Below are 16,359 nucleotides of genomic sequence, written 5' to 3' on the forward strand. Positions count from 1 at the left end.
ACAAATGAATACAAAATTAAATCTATCCAGTCTCCAGATCAGAGAATCAATTATAAACACTTCCTCATCACACACACGTTCCCATCAGTAGAAATAATATATTAAAATGTTGAATGCTTTCTGTTTCCAGCCCAGCCAATCACAGGCCAGCAGGCAGAGGTTAGAGGCGTGGCCAAGTTCGACTTCACAGCAGAGGGCGAGAGCGAGCTCTTGTTAAAGGGGTGTGTGTGTGTGTGTGTGTGTGTGTGTGTGTGTGTGTGTGTGTGTGTGTGTGTGTGTGTGTGTGTGTGTGTGTGTGTGTGTGTGTGTGTGTGTGTGTGTGTGTGTGTGTGTGTGTGTGTGTGTGTGTGTGTGTGTGTGTGGCTCAGAATAGATGCTGTTTTGTATTATTTTAGGCAAATTAATCAATTAAAAGACAACAATACATTTGTGTTTATTGGGTTTTGATTAAAATGTTTGTTGCCTTTAACAATAACTTAATTTCTTACCAAAAAAAAAAAAAAAAACCTCATATTTTTGTTTTGTTTACTAAATAATTTACTCTCTTTGTGTCTCCCCCCCTGCAGGTGGGTGACGTCATAACGCAGGTGGAGTTTGTTGATGAGCAGTGGATTCTGGGAGATGTGGGCGGGAAGCGTGGGATTGTTCCTAAAAACTACATTTCCCTTCTCTGATGAGGAAAAAGGGAAATCCTGAAAACTAGGAATACTTTTTTTTTTCTTAAATTTTTTTGAGGGCTGAAAACGTATGGAGTTATGTTCCAGTGTTTCAACATTTTCCCAAAACTTTTCAGGCGGTTTTTAATTTTAAAAAAGCCGCCTGTTCAGTTTGTATTGGCATTTTTGGGAAAGTGGATATCGTCACGTTAACAGGGTGGACCTTTGCCGCCAGAGTAAATGTGATTTAACGCTTTGTGTTTTCAAATGTTTGACTCCGTGGACTATTTCCCACCTGGACTGGATTTGACTTGTTATTCCTCTCACTGACTTTTGTCCAATATTCCTGCAAAAAAAACAACTTTTAAAGCTCCTACGGCCTCAAGCGCATCTCCCTGCGTCCGTTTCAAAGCTTAAAATCGATATGCATATCGGGAATATGATCTCTGTCGGACTTCTGCTTCTAAGAACAGCCGTTAGATGAAATTTCCTCCTTTGTATCTGCATCGAGAGACATTTTCAACCTGCAGTATTTAAACGGGAAAGTAGTAGAAAGACACTTTACTGGAGTATCCAAATGGCTTATTTGAAACTATCTGAATGAAGTAAGAGATCAACAGTATTTTACAGACTCAATTAAAACCCTTGTTTGGTTCAGATCCACCTAAAAAAAATCACACGTATTATTTTTATATATAATTGAGATGATGATTTAATTAAAAATAATTCCCTTTTTTATATCATGCGTCAAATCGTTGTTGCAATATCAGTCAAAAATATTCACAATTTAGTTATTTTTGCCCAAATAGTGCAGCCTTACTGGAAGATGAATTAACTTGAACTAACTCAGTTTAAACTTGTATTTAAATATGCTCATCATGGGGCGGAGACGACGAGAAAACTGGATAAAAACTGAATAAAAATGTGTTAAGAAATGAATCATGTGGAGCTTTACGAAGAGGTGAGTCAAATTGTAGGCAGGCAGCCATTTTGTTTTTGTTGTCCTCATGAAAGTTTTTACTCGTAGCGCTCGTTGCCACTTTAGTGAGGAAATAACGAGGAGTTTTATTTCATAACGGTTAGTACCTTTTAGTTATTTATAAATGTTTATTTTGTTGCACACGTTTCCACTGGTAGACTCTTGAAAGCTTTGTAACACTATCACATGCCTTAAATGCATTATAAAAATACCTATAATGTGTTATAATCTGCTTTTATCACTGTATAATATTAGTTATAAGCACTCTTAAATATTCATAGAGCTTTTTTGATCGTAACTATAAGGTCAGTTATCACAACACTTAATAATCACTGCGAGTATCATCGTTTAAATGCATTTTAATCACATATTGCATCAAAAGCACTGTTTTTAATGCAATATGTTTAGGTGAATTGGTCACTGGATGCTGTTATTAAGAAATGCTTGTGTGTTTTTGAAGGGATTCAAGGATCATTTTCACTCATATTTTGAATAAACACATTAAAATGCATTGTAAAAATATGAAATGTAACAATTACAATTCACAATGATCTCTGCAAAAAATGACCGGGAGTGACCGGTAATTATAACGTTATGATATTTGACCTTATATGTTATTATAAAATGCTTTAAAATGTGTAACACTAATGTGTGTGTTATTAAATGAGACACACACAAACTGAAATATTTAGGAATCGCTTTGTAAGAAACACTTTGTTCAACTAAAACATTCCAGCTTTTTATTACAAATAAAACTCAGACATTTCAATATTTTAATTTGTATTTTTATTCTTTGTTTTCTTTTTAATTGTTGCTCTGATATACACCTGAACATCAGCAGGAGAGGACTTTTTAAAGTAGAGACACTACATACTGATATACTCCTGAACATCAGCAGGAGAGGACTCTTTAAAGTAGAGACACTACATACTGACATACACCTGAACATCAGCAGGAGAGGATTCTTTAAAGTAGAGACACTACATACTGATATACACCTGAACATCAGCAGGAGAGGACTCTTTAAAGTAGAGACACTACATACTGATATACACCTGAACATCAGCAGGAGAGGACTCTTTAAAGTAGAGACACTACATACTGATATACACCTGAACATCAGCAGGAGAGGACTCTTTAAAGTAGAGACACTACATACTGATATACACCTGAACATCAGCTGGAGAGGACTCTTTAAAGTAGAGACACTACATACTGATATACACCTGAACATCAGCAGGAGAGGAATCTTTAAAGTAGAGACACTACACCTGAACATCAGCTGGAGAGGACTCTTTAAAGTAGAGACACTACATACTGATATACACCTAAACATCAGCAGGAGAGGACTCTTTAAAGTAGAGACACTACATACTGATATACACCTGAAAATCAGCAGGAGAGGACTCTTTAAAGTAGAGACACTACATACTGATATACACCTGAACATCAGCAGGAGAGGACTCTTTAAAGTAGAGACACTACATACTGATATACACCTGAACATCAGCTGGAGAGGACTCTTTAAAGTAGAGACACTACATACTGATATACACCTGAACATCAGCAGGAGAGGACTCTTTAAAGTAGAGACACGACATACTGATATACACCTGAACATCAGCAGGAGAGGACTCTTTAAAGTAGAGACACTACATACTGATATACACCTGAACATCAGCAGGAGAGGACTCTTTAAAGTAGAGACACTACATACTGATATACACCTGAACATCAGCAGGAGAGGACTCTTTAAAGTAGAGACACTACATGCTGATATACTCCTGAACATCAGCAGGAGAGGACTCTTTAAAGTAGAGACACTACATACTGACATACACCTGAACATCAGCAGGAGAGGACTCTTTAAAGTAGAGACACTAAATACTGATATACACCTGAACATCAGCAGGAAAGGACTCTTTAAAGTAGAGACACTACATACTGATATACACCTGAACATCAGCAGGAGAGGACTCTTTAAAGTAGAGACACTAAATACTGATATACACCTGAACATCAGCAGGAGAGGACTCTTTAAAGTAGAGACACTACATACTGATATACACCTGAACATCAGCAAGAGAGGACTCTTTAAAGTAGAGACACTACATACTGATATACACCTGAACATCAGCAGGAGAGGACTCTTTAAAGTAGAGACACTACATACTGATATACACCTGAACATCAGCAGGAGAGGACTCTTTAAAGTAGAGACACTACATACTGATATACACCTGAACATCAGCAGGAGAGGACTCTTTAAAGTAGAGACACTACATACTGATATACACCTGAACATCAGCAGGAGAGGACTCTTTAAAGTAGAGACACTACATACTGATATACACCTGAACATCAGCAGGAGAGGACTCTTTAAAGTAGAGACACTACATACTGATATACACCTAAACATCAGCAGGAGAGGACTCTTTAAAGTAGAGACACTACATACTGATATACACCTGAAAATCAGCAGGAGAGGACTCTTTAAAGTAGAGACACTACATACTGATATACACCTGAACATCAGCAAGAGAGGACTCTTTAAAGTAGATACACTACATACTGATATACACCTGAACATCAGCAGGAGAGGACTCTTTAAAGTAGAGACACTACATACTGATATACAACTGAATATCAGCAGGAGAGGACTCTTTAAAGTAGAGACACTACACACTGATATACACCTGAACATCAGCAGGAGAGGACTCTTTAAAGTAGAGACACTACATACTGATATACACCTGAACATCAGCAGGAGAGGACTCTTTAAAGTAGAGACACTACATACTAATATACACCTGAACATCAGCAGGAGAGGACTCTTTAAAGTAGAGACACTATATACTGATATACACCTGAACATCAGCAGGAGAGGACTCTTTAAAGTAGAGACACTACATACTGATATACACCTGAACATCAGCTGGAGAGGACTCTTTAAAGTAGAGACACTACATACTGATATACACCTCAACATCAGCAGGAGAAGACTCTTTAAAGTAGAGACACTACATACTGATATACACCTGAACATCAGCTGGAGAGGACTCTTTAAAGTAGAGACACGACATACTGATATACACCTGAACATCAGCAGGAGAGGACTCTTTAAAGTAGAGACACTACATACTGATATACACCTGAACATCAGCAGGAGAGGACTCTTTAAAGTAGAGACACTACATACTGATATACACCTGAACATCAGCAGGAGAGGACTCTTTAAAGTAGAGACACTACATACTGATATACACCTGAACATCAGCAGGAGAGGACTCTTTAAAGTAGACTAAAGGACAGCAACACACACACACTTCAGGATAACATGACGCCTCTGCACCAGTTTTTATTTTCACAGTTGAATTCATCGTTTCTCCACATCAGGGTTTTTTATTTTCTATGAATGCCGTCGCCCTGATCCCACAAACACACGTTTCATATCAACACACGTTACACATCATCGTTAAAACATCTCCTTCCACTTCAACACGGGACTAGTTTTCCAAAAATGATCTCACAACAAACACTCAATTTAAATGTTAAAACACTCAAGAGCATCTTTGCTTCAGTTTCAAGATGAAATAACACTTGTTAAAGCAGCAAAACTTCAGTCTTTAAAAGTTCACATTTTATTATATTTTGATCGTATTGAGAATCCCTTTAGGAAAACCAGCCCTGTTTAGGTTTGAAATCCTATCTCGTCTACTGCAATTAATTAAAAAAATCAGTTCTCGTCTAAAATGAGGCATGATATGAAATGATCGCACACACACACACATTTCTGCATCTGATAAAAACACACACAAAGGACCAAATAACTGCAGCCCCCCCCCCCCCCCCCGGGTCAAAACACCCTGAAATATACCCAATAATTCAAGTTTATGCTTAGAAGACAATGGCAATAAAAGGATTTTCTCTGAAATGATTAATTAATACCTGTAAATTAAAGCTGCATTCAAGTACCAGGAAAGGTAATTGGAAATATCTTCGGACGTTTTTTCTTTACTTTTGTCAACATAGAATTGAATGTTAATTAATACAGTCAATTCTGATTTCCCAGAATCATTGCAACCTGGATAATAAACAAAAATGTCACTTAAATAAACATTATTTGTATGGGACTTGAATGCAGCACGTAACGGGAAAAAAGTTTGCATGGTGCGTTCAATGACCATCGTTAGGTAGTTTAATTAATATTTTCTTACAATTTTTTTTAAAGGGAATTTGGAAACACTTTGCAAAATCTTTGTATTATCTTGGATACAAACCCTGCATGTAAGAAAAGGAACAGTTACTTGCATATTTAGCAGTATTTAATTGACTTAAAGTGATGTTTTTACAAAACAAATTGCCAGAAATCAACCAAATGATATATCCAAAGCCAGTTTAAAAACATTTGGATGTGTTTTTAGTATTACTGCCACTTCTATCTTCTCTAAAACATATTTTAGAAGTGCAGAACAGAGATATATCAGCTGTGTGTCGACCCGGGTGTTGCAGTGCATCAACAGAAGGCTCCTCATGGTTTGGTTTAAAGCAAAGAGAAATTAATTAAGACTAAAGGGTTCATCACAGGCAAGAAGGTGGAGGCCGAGCCGCTGATTAACAGAGCTTTAACGGAATATTTTGGAACATTAAGTGTTTTTTTTTATTCAAACTATCATATATATATATATATATATAAATACACAAGCCCAATGCTCTGTTGTGATTGGTCAACCGCTTAGAGATGTCACGCCCCCTTATCACCTGACCTACAATGTGTTTGAATTTTGAATGTTTACCTCGCTAGCATCCAAAAAATAAGCTCATTATTTAACAGTGTCATAAGCATAACGCGCCCTCTGTGATTTGGTGTTTAATATGTATTTAAAAGCATTAATTTGAACTTTTTTGATAACAATTTGACCGAAATAAATATAATTTGTGATGCTAATCTTGTTTTTATTTTTTATATTTTGTGGATTTGAGTGACAGAATTCCTTTGAAAACTGTTAATCAGCGGCTGTGGCCATAAGGTCAAGGCCATGGAGAGGTCGTGCTAAGGTCAAAGGTCACGGTAAGGTCACAGCACTGCATTGAGTCGACACATTTATCCCAAAAAAAGACAAATCATAATTTCAAGTCTTTGATGCAGAAGTAATATTCAAACTCATACAAGTGAACTCATTCACACACCCACACACACACACACACACACACACACACACACACACACACACACACACACACACACACACACACACACACACACACACACACACACACACACACACACACACACACACACACACACACACACACACACACACACACACACACACACACACACACACCTTACTCTCCTCCAACAGACAGCATGACGGATGATGGATGATTGACATTGTGACCATATAAGGAAAGAGATCCATCCCATAATGCCATAACATTCCTTTGTTGCCGGGCAACGGTTGCTATGAGATGGACTTCACAGGCAAGAACTCTTTCATTACGGCTGGTCAGCATCCCTCAGATATCTTGATTTTTACATTTTAAATTAGGAGATAAAGCACTTTTTCGCCATGTCAAGTATTCAGACAGTCTTACAACAGTAAAAGTACTAATAGAAATATTAAAAAATACTCCATTACAAGTTAATTTGCTCCATTGATGATGTTATTTTAGGAAGTAAGTGTATTTATGAAGTGAAAGTACTTAAAGCAGTACATCTTTCCCTGTGAGTTGATATAGTATATTTAATGATATGCTATTATGTCATTTAATATATATGCTATTGTCAAACACTCAAAACTTCAAATTTATTTAAGTTTCTGTAATTTAAGACAAAGAAAAGCAGCACATTTTCACTTTTTTAAAGCTGATATCAGTAAATATTTGGCAGAAAAATACCTAAACACACACTGATTAATATTTGTTAAATTAAAATTCATTCGGAAATGTTCTTCAAAGTTTGGTAGGTAGATTTATTTTTGTTTTATTAGGATTTGTACTTCAAATTCTACTGAAATAAAGCTGTCCGAAACACGTAATGGAGCAAAAAGTATAATATTTCTCTCTGAAATGTAATAGAAGTATCTCATTCTACAACTCAAGTGAATGTACTTGAATAACATCCGATATGTACCATTTAAAACGCTATCAATGTGAGCTTTTTGGGGGTATAATCAAGGTTTTCTTCAGGTTGCTGACACACGTTTATGATGAGATTGTAGTATTTTTTGTTTTTCAGAACTGCTACTGTTTCCCTACTTCAACACGGACTTACACAGACAGACACCAACAGACAGATATTTACAGTATTTACAACATGTTTTATCCCCCGCTCGCTGCAGGAGGGACGAGCCGTCAGACTGCAGCTAAAAACCTTTAAAAGGTCTGTTCATTTTTTTTTGTTAAAGTGTGAGGTTTAGAAGTCACTCATTAATCTGAGTTACAGTACGAGGACAGGTGATAAGGGTGGAGTCTATGTAGAGGAGGCTCATTATGTTTAGGGTTTTTTCTGTTGTTATTTCCCCCAAATGTCATCCTTTAAATATCAGTTTCTGGAACAATCTGTGTTAATGTGTCTGTAAACACCTGTTTTTGGGCTAAAGTGTGGGCCTTTTTGGGGGGGGAAACAGACAATTTGTCAATTTGTTTTACCTTTTAGTATTTTCATTAAACCATTGAACCTAAAAGCAATAATTATTGACATATATATAGATATAGTCTTCTTTAGACTTTTGGCTGACATCCTATATAACTCTTTACAAATGGCAAAAATCCCAAAACTATCCCATTAAACCAATGGTTTACCTTTTCAAAAGACAGCAAAATTATGAAAAATCCATAAAAACAATGGGCCTTATCTGTCTATACAGCCAATGACGAATGCTAGGGTCTGAATGGGTGCACTTATGCAAGGTAAGGGCTGAGATTTAGGATATTTTATCAGCAGCGTAAACAGGCACAGTACTCAGAAATCTCCTCAGGTAAAGGCAGGATAAATGGGACGTTTCCCAGAACAAATGGAAGACATCCCGGTCATACTGGGAATGTGATCCCTAAACCAGAGGGAACGTTTGTCAGTGAATCAGTGGTTCATATCCCAGAAGTAAGGGCCATTTCTTCAGGAAATGGGTCCAGTCCCAAGAGACACTGGGTATTGAAACAGGAAGTGTCCAAAAGCACCTTCACGGTGTCCCAAAGTTAATATGGAGTTATCCTTCAAGTACCCGTTAGTGTCCAGACAGAAGAAAATAGGCCCCTATTCCATGATAGAGAAGTGATTCAAATAAATACTTTCCAGTACAGCAGCAGAGACGGGACTTGTGAAAGTCTTCAGGAGATTAAAAGAGAGTCTACACCAGAGGCAGTTTCCACAAGATGAACTGGAAATAGCAACTGAGACCTTGGTTTTGTTTCCAGTTGAGCGATATGCGTCCCAGACGAGAGGTGAAGAAACCTGTTGATAGTGGAACGTCTTTAGAGATACTTGAGTTTGGTTTAAGGTGAATGAAGAGAATGAGCTCCAGACCAAATTTGCTCAGTGTCCAGGAGATGAAACGGGAATTTGTCCTGACCAAAAACATGGAGGGTTCAAGAGTTCGATTGGTTTCCATGACCTAAAACCGCATGGACTACAACAGCAGAATTGGGGAAACTTGCTCGTTATTAAATGTATTGAAGAATGTTGGAATATGTTTCCCAGTATAAGAAACAGGGAGATGTTCTAGTTCAGATTTAGGGTAATGGGACAAGTTCTAGACCTTATGTGTTTACATTTCTCTGGTTTTCTGGAACATTCATAACTAGAAATGGGGATGATTTGGGGTTTTCTAGTTCAGATTCAAGAGAAGTCATTGGGGTAAAGACATATCCTAAAAAGGTGCTAGTGGGATTGTTTGGGTTCCAGAAGAAACACTTATTTAGTTTCCAAAACAGGACGAGATGTTTTGGAAATCCTTTAGTTTCCCGGACAAGTCTTAACCAGAACTGGGAATCTATTTGGGGGTTTCCAGTAGAAACAGGGAGTTGTTCAGATTGAAGAGCAATCATTGGGTTTCCATTGGGGGTAAACTGGTCCTTTCCTAGACCGATGACGGACTTGTGAGTCTTCCAGAATATAAAATCCTTTAGTTTCCAAAACGGGACGATTTCTAAACCAGATTGTTGGAAACCCTCTGGTTTCCTGGACGAGTCTTGACCAGAAGTGGGAATCTTTTGGGTTTCCAGTCGACCCAACAAGTGGTGTTTCCTGTGGTTTCCAGTCGATGAGATGTGGTGTGTTTTCAGACCAGAGGGGAGGGAACCTGTTTGGTTTCCAGTGCGGCGGGTTCCTGCTCTGGTTCCAGTGGTTCCAGAGCGTCTCCACTGGCTTGTTCTTCAGCGCTGCTCACATTGTGAGGATCATCCTGAACAAACACACCAATCACAAGGAACAAGAGTGAGTACTCGGATGACTTTTTTGCAGTTGACTTTACATTTGAACAATGTTCGCTAGAGGGGGGAGGAACAGAAACGTTTTTAAGATTCTTCTTGCCCCTTTTGAACATGACAGAAACTATTTGAGAATTATTCTTTTTATATCTAATATTTAAATTATTTATACATTATTTTCGTCAGTAACAAAGTTTTTATAAGGTGCCGAAATGAATGACTGACAGACAAGTAGACAAAAGTGCAGCAAGCATTTTGTCCACATGTCAGTTTTAGTTTTACTTTCCTGTATTTCTGATGGTTTTAGCCCTTGGTTGCATGTTATGGCACTGATCAATATCTCCTACAATGGTTTCGGTTCTCTTACTTTGCTTTCGAAATAAGCTCAATTTCTTTTTAGGAACAGAATTTTCTGACATTCATTGAGAAGAACTCCCTTTAAACTCTCCTTTAAAGGCGGAATTGAACGTGTTTAGCATCATGTGCTGCTCTTTAATAAGTAATTGTACCTGTAGTATTAAGCTCTGCTGTCTAACTGAGAGAAACAGCCGTTAAGCCAGAGTCCGTGCATAAAATGAGTCGTTTTAATAACATCAGATACAAAGAAATAAACTTGCGATTACAATTATTTCACAGCTTCTTTATAATCAGGAGCATGTAAAGTTAACTTCGGCTTTTATTTAAATCACTCAGAGCTTTTAGATGTGTTGATTTCTGACAGATAAACGCGTTAATGTCTGAAATCAACGGGATCTTCACAACATGTTAGTTCCCCTCTTGTAGTTTGTGTGTGTGTAAAATATGTGTGTGTGGGTCTTACCGTCACCCAGGGGTGAGAGAGGACTTCCTCTGCGGTGAATCGAGTGTCAACGTTCACCTGCAGCATCTGACTAATCAGCATCTGAGAAACAGGTCATGTGACAGTTACCAGGAAGCAGTAAATGTTGAAGCAACTCATTTATTACTCAAAAAACACCATTCAACCTATATTACTCAGGGTTTTTAGTCAACCAGACCAACCCACAGCATTATTTGTTAAAGGTCCCATGTCATGCCTTTCTGGTTATGACCCGTCCCCTTGTGTGTTATGAAGGTTTTTCTGCATGTAAACGGTCTGCAGAGTCAAAACCCTCAAAGTACACCCTGTAGGGAGTAAAACTCTAACACAGAGAATACCTCCCCAAAACGCCTCGTTGGAGATACGTCACTGTCCATTTGATTCTTCCGGGTACGCATGATGTCAACCGTACCCGGAACTAAATGGACCAATCCGTGGAGCCGTTACGTTACGTCCGCGGAGCCGTTACGTTAAGCCCCCGCTGATTGGTCCAAATTGACCAATCCACGGACTTCCTCACACACACACTCAGTGCAGGCAGCTCTGCTGATCTCTCCTCCCTGGCTGCAGGCTGATAACAGACAGTTGCGATAGAGGCAAAATTCTCTCTGCAGACCCATTCTCTCTGCAGACCCATTCTCTCAGCGTTTATCAACCTTTTTCAATATCAAGCCACACTTATTGTTTTTACTTCGGCTGTGACTTTGTGTGTGCTCAGGATGAGTTTGGCTGTGTTTCGCTGTGTATCGCTAAACAAGGAAACCACACCTCCACGGAGCTCAGCGCGATTCACAACGCCCCGACCAATCAGAGCACACTGTGCTCACAGAGAGGGGGCGGGCTGGAGCTATTGGAGCTACAACGAGCCGTTAAAGGCAGAGAGTGAAATTCAGTGAATACACGTAGTTTACAGAGATGCTGTTTGAGAAACCAATGTGAGTTTGGAAAATAGCACAATATAAATCTATTCTAGTAGACCTCAACAATGGAATTATGATCAGTGGAAACGGCCATGACATGGGACCTTTAACATAAACGTTGACTTTATTTAATTTTCTGTCTGTTTGAGTGATCCGTACCTTGGCTGGGAGGCTGATGTCGTCCCAGTCTGGAGACGGAAACTCCAGCTTCCCTCGGAGGATCTGATCAAACAACTCCTCCTGCACGTTGTTCTCACTGAGGAGCGGACGTGGAAAAATAACAACCAAATAATGAGTCAGCAGCATAAGAAACACATCCCATTTGTTTTAATATATCGAGGTTAAATTCTGGGGGAAAGCAAACTAGAGCTGGACCAATTTGTAACAAAATAACTGTAAATTATCAAATATCACAATATTATTGACCAAATACTTTGATTTTGTAAAGATATTATAGAGTTGACTATAAGAGCTTCATCAGTAACGCGGATAACAATAAATATAAGAAAATGACATACTTTTACTGCAATTCAGCTTTAAAAACCAGAAGAATACAACACTTATGATACATACAGTAAGTTGTCAAGACCTATGTAGTTTACTCCCGGAATGCGGTGACATCACTATGTAACACTTGCGCTCCTATTGGCTATAGCGCTCCAACACATTGTACGTGATAGGCTAAGGGGCGGGACATCTCTAAGCGTTTGACCAATCCCAACAGAGCCGGAAAGGCTAACCAATCAGAGCAGACTGGGCTCTGGTTTCAGACAGAGGGTGAAAAGAGGTGCTGCAGTATGAGGAAAATAAAGAGCTTTTTGAACATTAAAGCATGGAGACATGTCCCAGTAGAGACGCTGACTTTATTTAAACTCACCTTCTGAAAGGAGGGAATCCACACAGCAGGATGTAGGTGATGACCCCCGCCGCCCAGATATCCACCTTCAGACCATAACTACACACACACACACACATACACACACAGAGATGATATTTGATATATTTCCACACCTTTATTTCCACACACTAAACAAACACTAACATCCGTCTCCGTCTCACCCGGTCTCTGCGATGATCTCTGGAGCGACGTACGTTGGCGTCCCGCACACCGTGAAGAGCGGCCCCTCCAGGACCGTTGCTAACCCGAAGTCCCCGAGCTTCAGAGACTTAGTGCCGTCTGGGTACTCACACACCTGAGGCACACACACACACACACACACACACACACACACACACACACACACACACACACACACACACACACACACACACACACACACACACACACACACAGTAAATACCCACACACTAACACTTTAAACACACAATACACGCACACTGACGCTGAAGCATTGTGAAGTGTGTGTGTGTGTGTGTGTGTGTGTGTGTGTGTGTGTGTGTGTGTGTGTGTGTGTGTGTGTGTGTGTGTGTGTGTGTGTGTGTGTGTGTGTGTGTGTGTGTGTGTGTGTGTGTGTGTGTGTGTGTGTGTGTGTGTGTGTGTGTGTGTGTGTGTGTGTGTGTGTGTGTGTGTGTGTGTGTGTGTGTGTGTGTGTGTGTGTGTGTACCAGCAGGTTCTCTGGCTTGATGTCTCGGTGCACGATGTTCATGCGGTGCAGGTACTTCACGGCTCCTGAGAGATTGAACACCATCGCACTGGAATCCCTCTCGCTGTACTTAGTGGAGGAAGTGATGGCGTCGAACAGATCCCCGCCCTGAGAGAGAGGAGGAGTTTAAATAATGTAATTTTAATGTTGGGCTATAAAGGAACTACAGCGCGGTCACATGACTTCACGTCACCACCGCTAAGCTAAAGGTAGCTAATGTGTGACTATAAAGGAACTACACTACAGTCACATGACTTCACGTCACCACCGCTAAGCTAAAGGTGGCTAATGTTGGGCTATAAAGGAACTACAGCACGGTCACATGACTTCACGTCACCACCGCTAAGCTAAAGGCGGCTAATGTTGGGCTATAAAGGAACTACAGCGCGGTCACATGACTTCACGTCACCACCGCTAAGCTAAAGGCGGCTAATGTTGGGCTATAAAGGAACTACAGCACGGTCACATGACTTCACGTCACCACCGCTAAGCTAAAGGCGGCTAATGTTGGGCTATAAAGGAACTACAGCACAGTCACATGACTTCACGTCACCACCGCTAAGCTAAAGGCGGCTAATGTTGGGCTATAAAGGAACTACAGCGCGGTCACATGACTTCACGTCACCACCGCTAAGCTAAAGGAGGCTAATGTTGGGAGTGATGACGTGTTGGGACTCATTCCCCTCGTTTTAGGACTCATTCCTGCACCACTCTATTCCCTAAAGGTAAACAGGAAGTAGAAGAGTACGCACCTTAACGAGCTCCATGACGAGGAACAGCTGACTCGGCGTTTCGTCCACCTCGATTAACTCGATGATGCTCGGATGACGAACTCGCCGCAACACCGACACCTCGTTTTCTATCAGGTGCTCCTGAACACACACACACACAGTTATAGTGACATTGTCTTATTTTGAAATACAATAAAAGATAAAAACATATTAATATAAATTAGCGTTACCTTCCCGCAGCAGCGAGCTTTATCAATAATCTTCAGAGCGTACTCCTGTCCCGTCGCCCTGAAAATCAAACAAATGTACATCAATCTTTACAAAAATTCTATTTACATTAAAGTCACTAGGGTGATATCAATTCATTTATCTGTTGAATTTTTAATAATCATTTGTTCAAATGGTACAGAAATGGAACGTTGCGATTATTACCGTCTACTTCCATTTTGTGTTTTCATGAAAAATGTGAATGTGTTGTTAAAACATTCTATAACACAAGTTACATCCTTCCTCTGCATCTGATTTCAAAATGTGTTTTTGCTTTTATCACCGACAATATGTCAGGTGTGTAAGTGTTACATGTGGCACCTTTTTTTACAGATAAACAACGACTTCGTGGTGAAACACCTCTGATTTCACGTGTTTTTGATGACAACAAATCAGGATTATCAGAGTTTCATCCCTCAGGGCGTCCGTATGTTTTTACTGTCTATACTTACTTGAAAAGCCATAAATAAATACAGTAAATTGGATATTTATTTATTTTTAAACGCCCCTCTTGTTGCTCTCACCTCTCGACACACTCCTTCACCACGGCGAAGTTTCCGTCTCCGATCACTTTCCCCACTTTGTACTTGTCGTTGATGACGGACGAGGAAACGGAGCGATTACCGTTCACTGTGAGGAAGAGACGGCGACATTTTGAGTCTTTAATATTTAAGCAATAGCTCACGACAGGCCGTGGTATATGCTCATTATATCACAGCTAAGGGGCGTGGTTCGGCCCGACGCATAGTAAGACCCCCCCGGAGGTCGAAGTTAAACTTAAATGTTTCCATCTTATGCTTTGTAAGTTTGTTTCGTAACGGAAGAAATTTAAATATATTTATAAAACTGACAAGTCAAATCAAGCAATCTGATTGGTCGATAGCGTTTTTGCGGACCTCTTTGATTACAGATTTGAAAACATCGTTGCTTGCTTTAAAAGTAGCACAATTCATTATGTTAAACCTTCAAAAGTATCTAGATATCCCTGCCCTAATGCCAAAGGAACTGCACACTGAATATGTTTTGCCGTTTCCTGTCTATGTCTGGACCGCTGCGTCAAAAAGGAGGGCTTCTGCCTCGTTACTTCTCCGCTGCTTTCTTGTTCCAGTATGCAGGCAGTTTGCTTTTCAGCCCAACGGTATACTGTTTTTCTCAGACGCGGAGGGATACTGACTTGTTGTGAAAAGTAACTTACAATTCTACCCGTGGTATACGCTCAGTATATCACGGCTAAGAACCAGTCAGATTGCTTGATTTGACTTGTCCGTTTTATAACTACTTTTATATTCCAGATTTTAAAAAACACACTAATATTGAACACTGGCTTCCAACACATCTCAGATTCAAGGTCATTCAGGGTCATTGAATACAGATTTTCAAGGCCCCCCATCTACACTTACTGATTGTAAGAAATCACCAAGCACACACACTCAGATGAACACACACACACTCGCACACACACCTTCCAAAGTGTTGTCTTCAGGCTGCTCAGATTCTCCGTTAGCGTCTGTGGAGGAAGAACGACGAGGCGAGACCTGGAGAGGAACATCAAGAAGATTTATTTTGTTGAAATAAACGAGTGAATTTGATGATAGAAAATAGTGTATTTGTATAGCTTAGAAGTCTAAAAATGTATGATTTTATGCCAATTAATAATAAGTAAATGACCTTGAGGCTGCGTCGGGCCCCGGGACTCGTGGGGGAGGGGCTTGTTCGGGAGGACCGCCCACTTGGCGCCTCATTGGCTACACACGAGAAGAGGAAGCATCTCATTGGTTAACATAATCTTTAATATATAAACGGAGCACTTTCGGAGTTTACAAGAGAAGCGTTCGGTACCTGAGCCTGGAGACTTGGCCCTGGGGAGGCCACCTTTGGGGGGGGTCTTAGGGGAGAAGCTCGAACTGCTAGGGGTCTTGGGAGTTGTAGTTTTT

The 16,359-nt window shown here is 39.9% G+C and overlaps 2 protein-coding genes across 5 annotated transcripts in view; one reads left to right on the top strand and one right to left on the bottom strand.

Moving 5' to 3' along the window:
- The window catches only part of LOC307032566 (uncharacterized protein), a 35,069-nt gene extending 32,657 nt beyond the window's left edge, over positions 1 to 2,412 (top strand). For 2 of the 4 annotated variants that reach the window (XM_079670640.1, XM_079670639.1), the window contains exons 16-17: positions 131 to 217; positions 565 to 2,412. In XM_079670640.1, coding sequence (XP_079526766.1) covers positions 131 to 217; positions 565 to 674 — 197 coding nt within the window. In that variant the 3' untranslated portion in view covers positions 675 to 2,412. Of the gene's footprint in view, positions 1 to 130; positions 222 to 564 lie in introns of all 4 variants that reach the window. The other 2 variants (XM_079670642.1, XM_079670641.1) reach the window with 2 other exon arrangements.
- Positions 2,413 to 4,961: 2,549 nt separating this feature from the next.
- LOC307033693 (serine/threonine-protein kinase DCLK2-like) overlaps positions 4,962 to 16,359 on the bottom strand; it is a 22,806-nt gene continuing 11,408 nt past the window's right edge. Inside the window, exons 4-15 of the mRNA XM_079672232.1 lie at positions 16,265 to 16,359; positions 16,094 to 16,170; positions 15,888 to 15,960; positions 14,950 to 15,055; positions 14,389 to 14,446; positions 14,180 to 14,299; positions 13,389 to 13,535; positions 12,883 to 13,016; positions 12,701 to 12,778; positions 11,983 to 12,079; positions 10,886 to 10,966; positions 4,962 to 10,040 (exon numbers count right to left, since the gene is read on the bottom strand). The exon at positions 16,265 to 16,359 is cut by the window's right edge and continues 37 nt beyond it. Coding sequence (XP_079528358.1) covers positions 9,918 to 10,040; positions 10,886 to 10,966; positions 11,983 to 12,079; positions 12,701 to 12,778; positions 12,883 to 13,016; positions 13,389 to 13,535; positions 14,180 to 14,299; positions 14,389 to 14,446; positions 14,950 to 15,055; positions 15,888 to 15,960; positions 16,094 to 16,170; positions 16,265 to 16,359 — 1,189 coding nt within the window. The 3' untranslated portion in view covers positions 4,962 to 9,917. The remainder of the gene's footprint in view (positions 10,041 to 10,885; positions 10,967 to 11,982; positions 12,080 to 12,700; positions 12,779 to 12,882; positions 13,017 to 13,388; positions 13,536 to 14,179; positions 14,300 to 14,388; positions 14,447 to 14,949; positions 15,056 to 15,887; positions 15,961 to 16,093; positions 16,171 to 16,264) is intronic.

This window comes from Notothenia rossii, assembly GCF_949606895.1.
Source record: "Notothenia rossii genome assembly, chromosome: 3".
In the NCBI taxonomy this organism is placed as follows: Eukaryota; Metazoa; Chordata; class Actinopteri; order Perciformes; family Nototheniidae; genus Notothenia; species Notothenia rossii.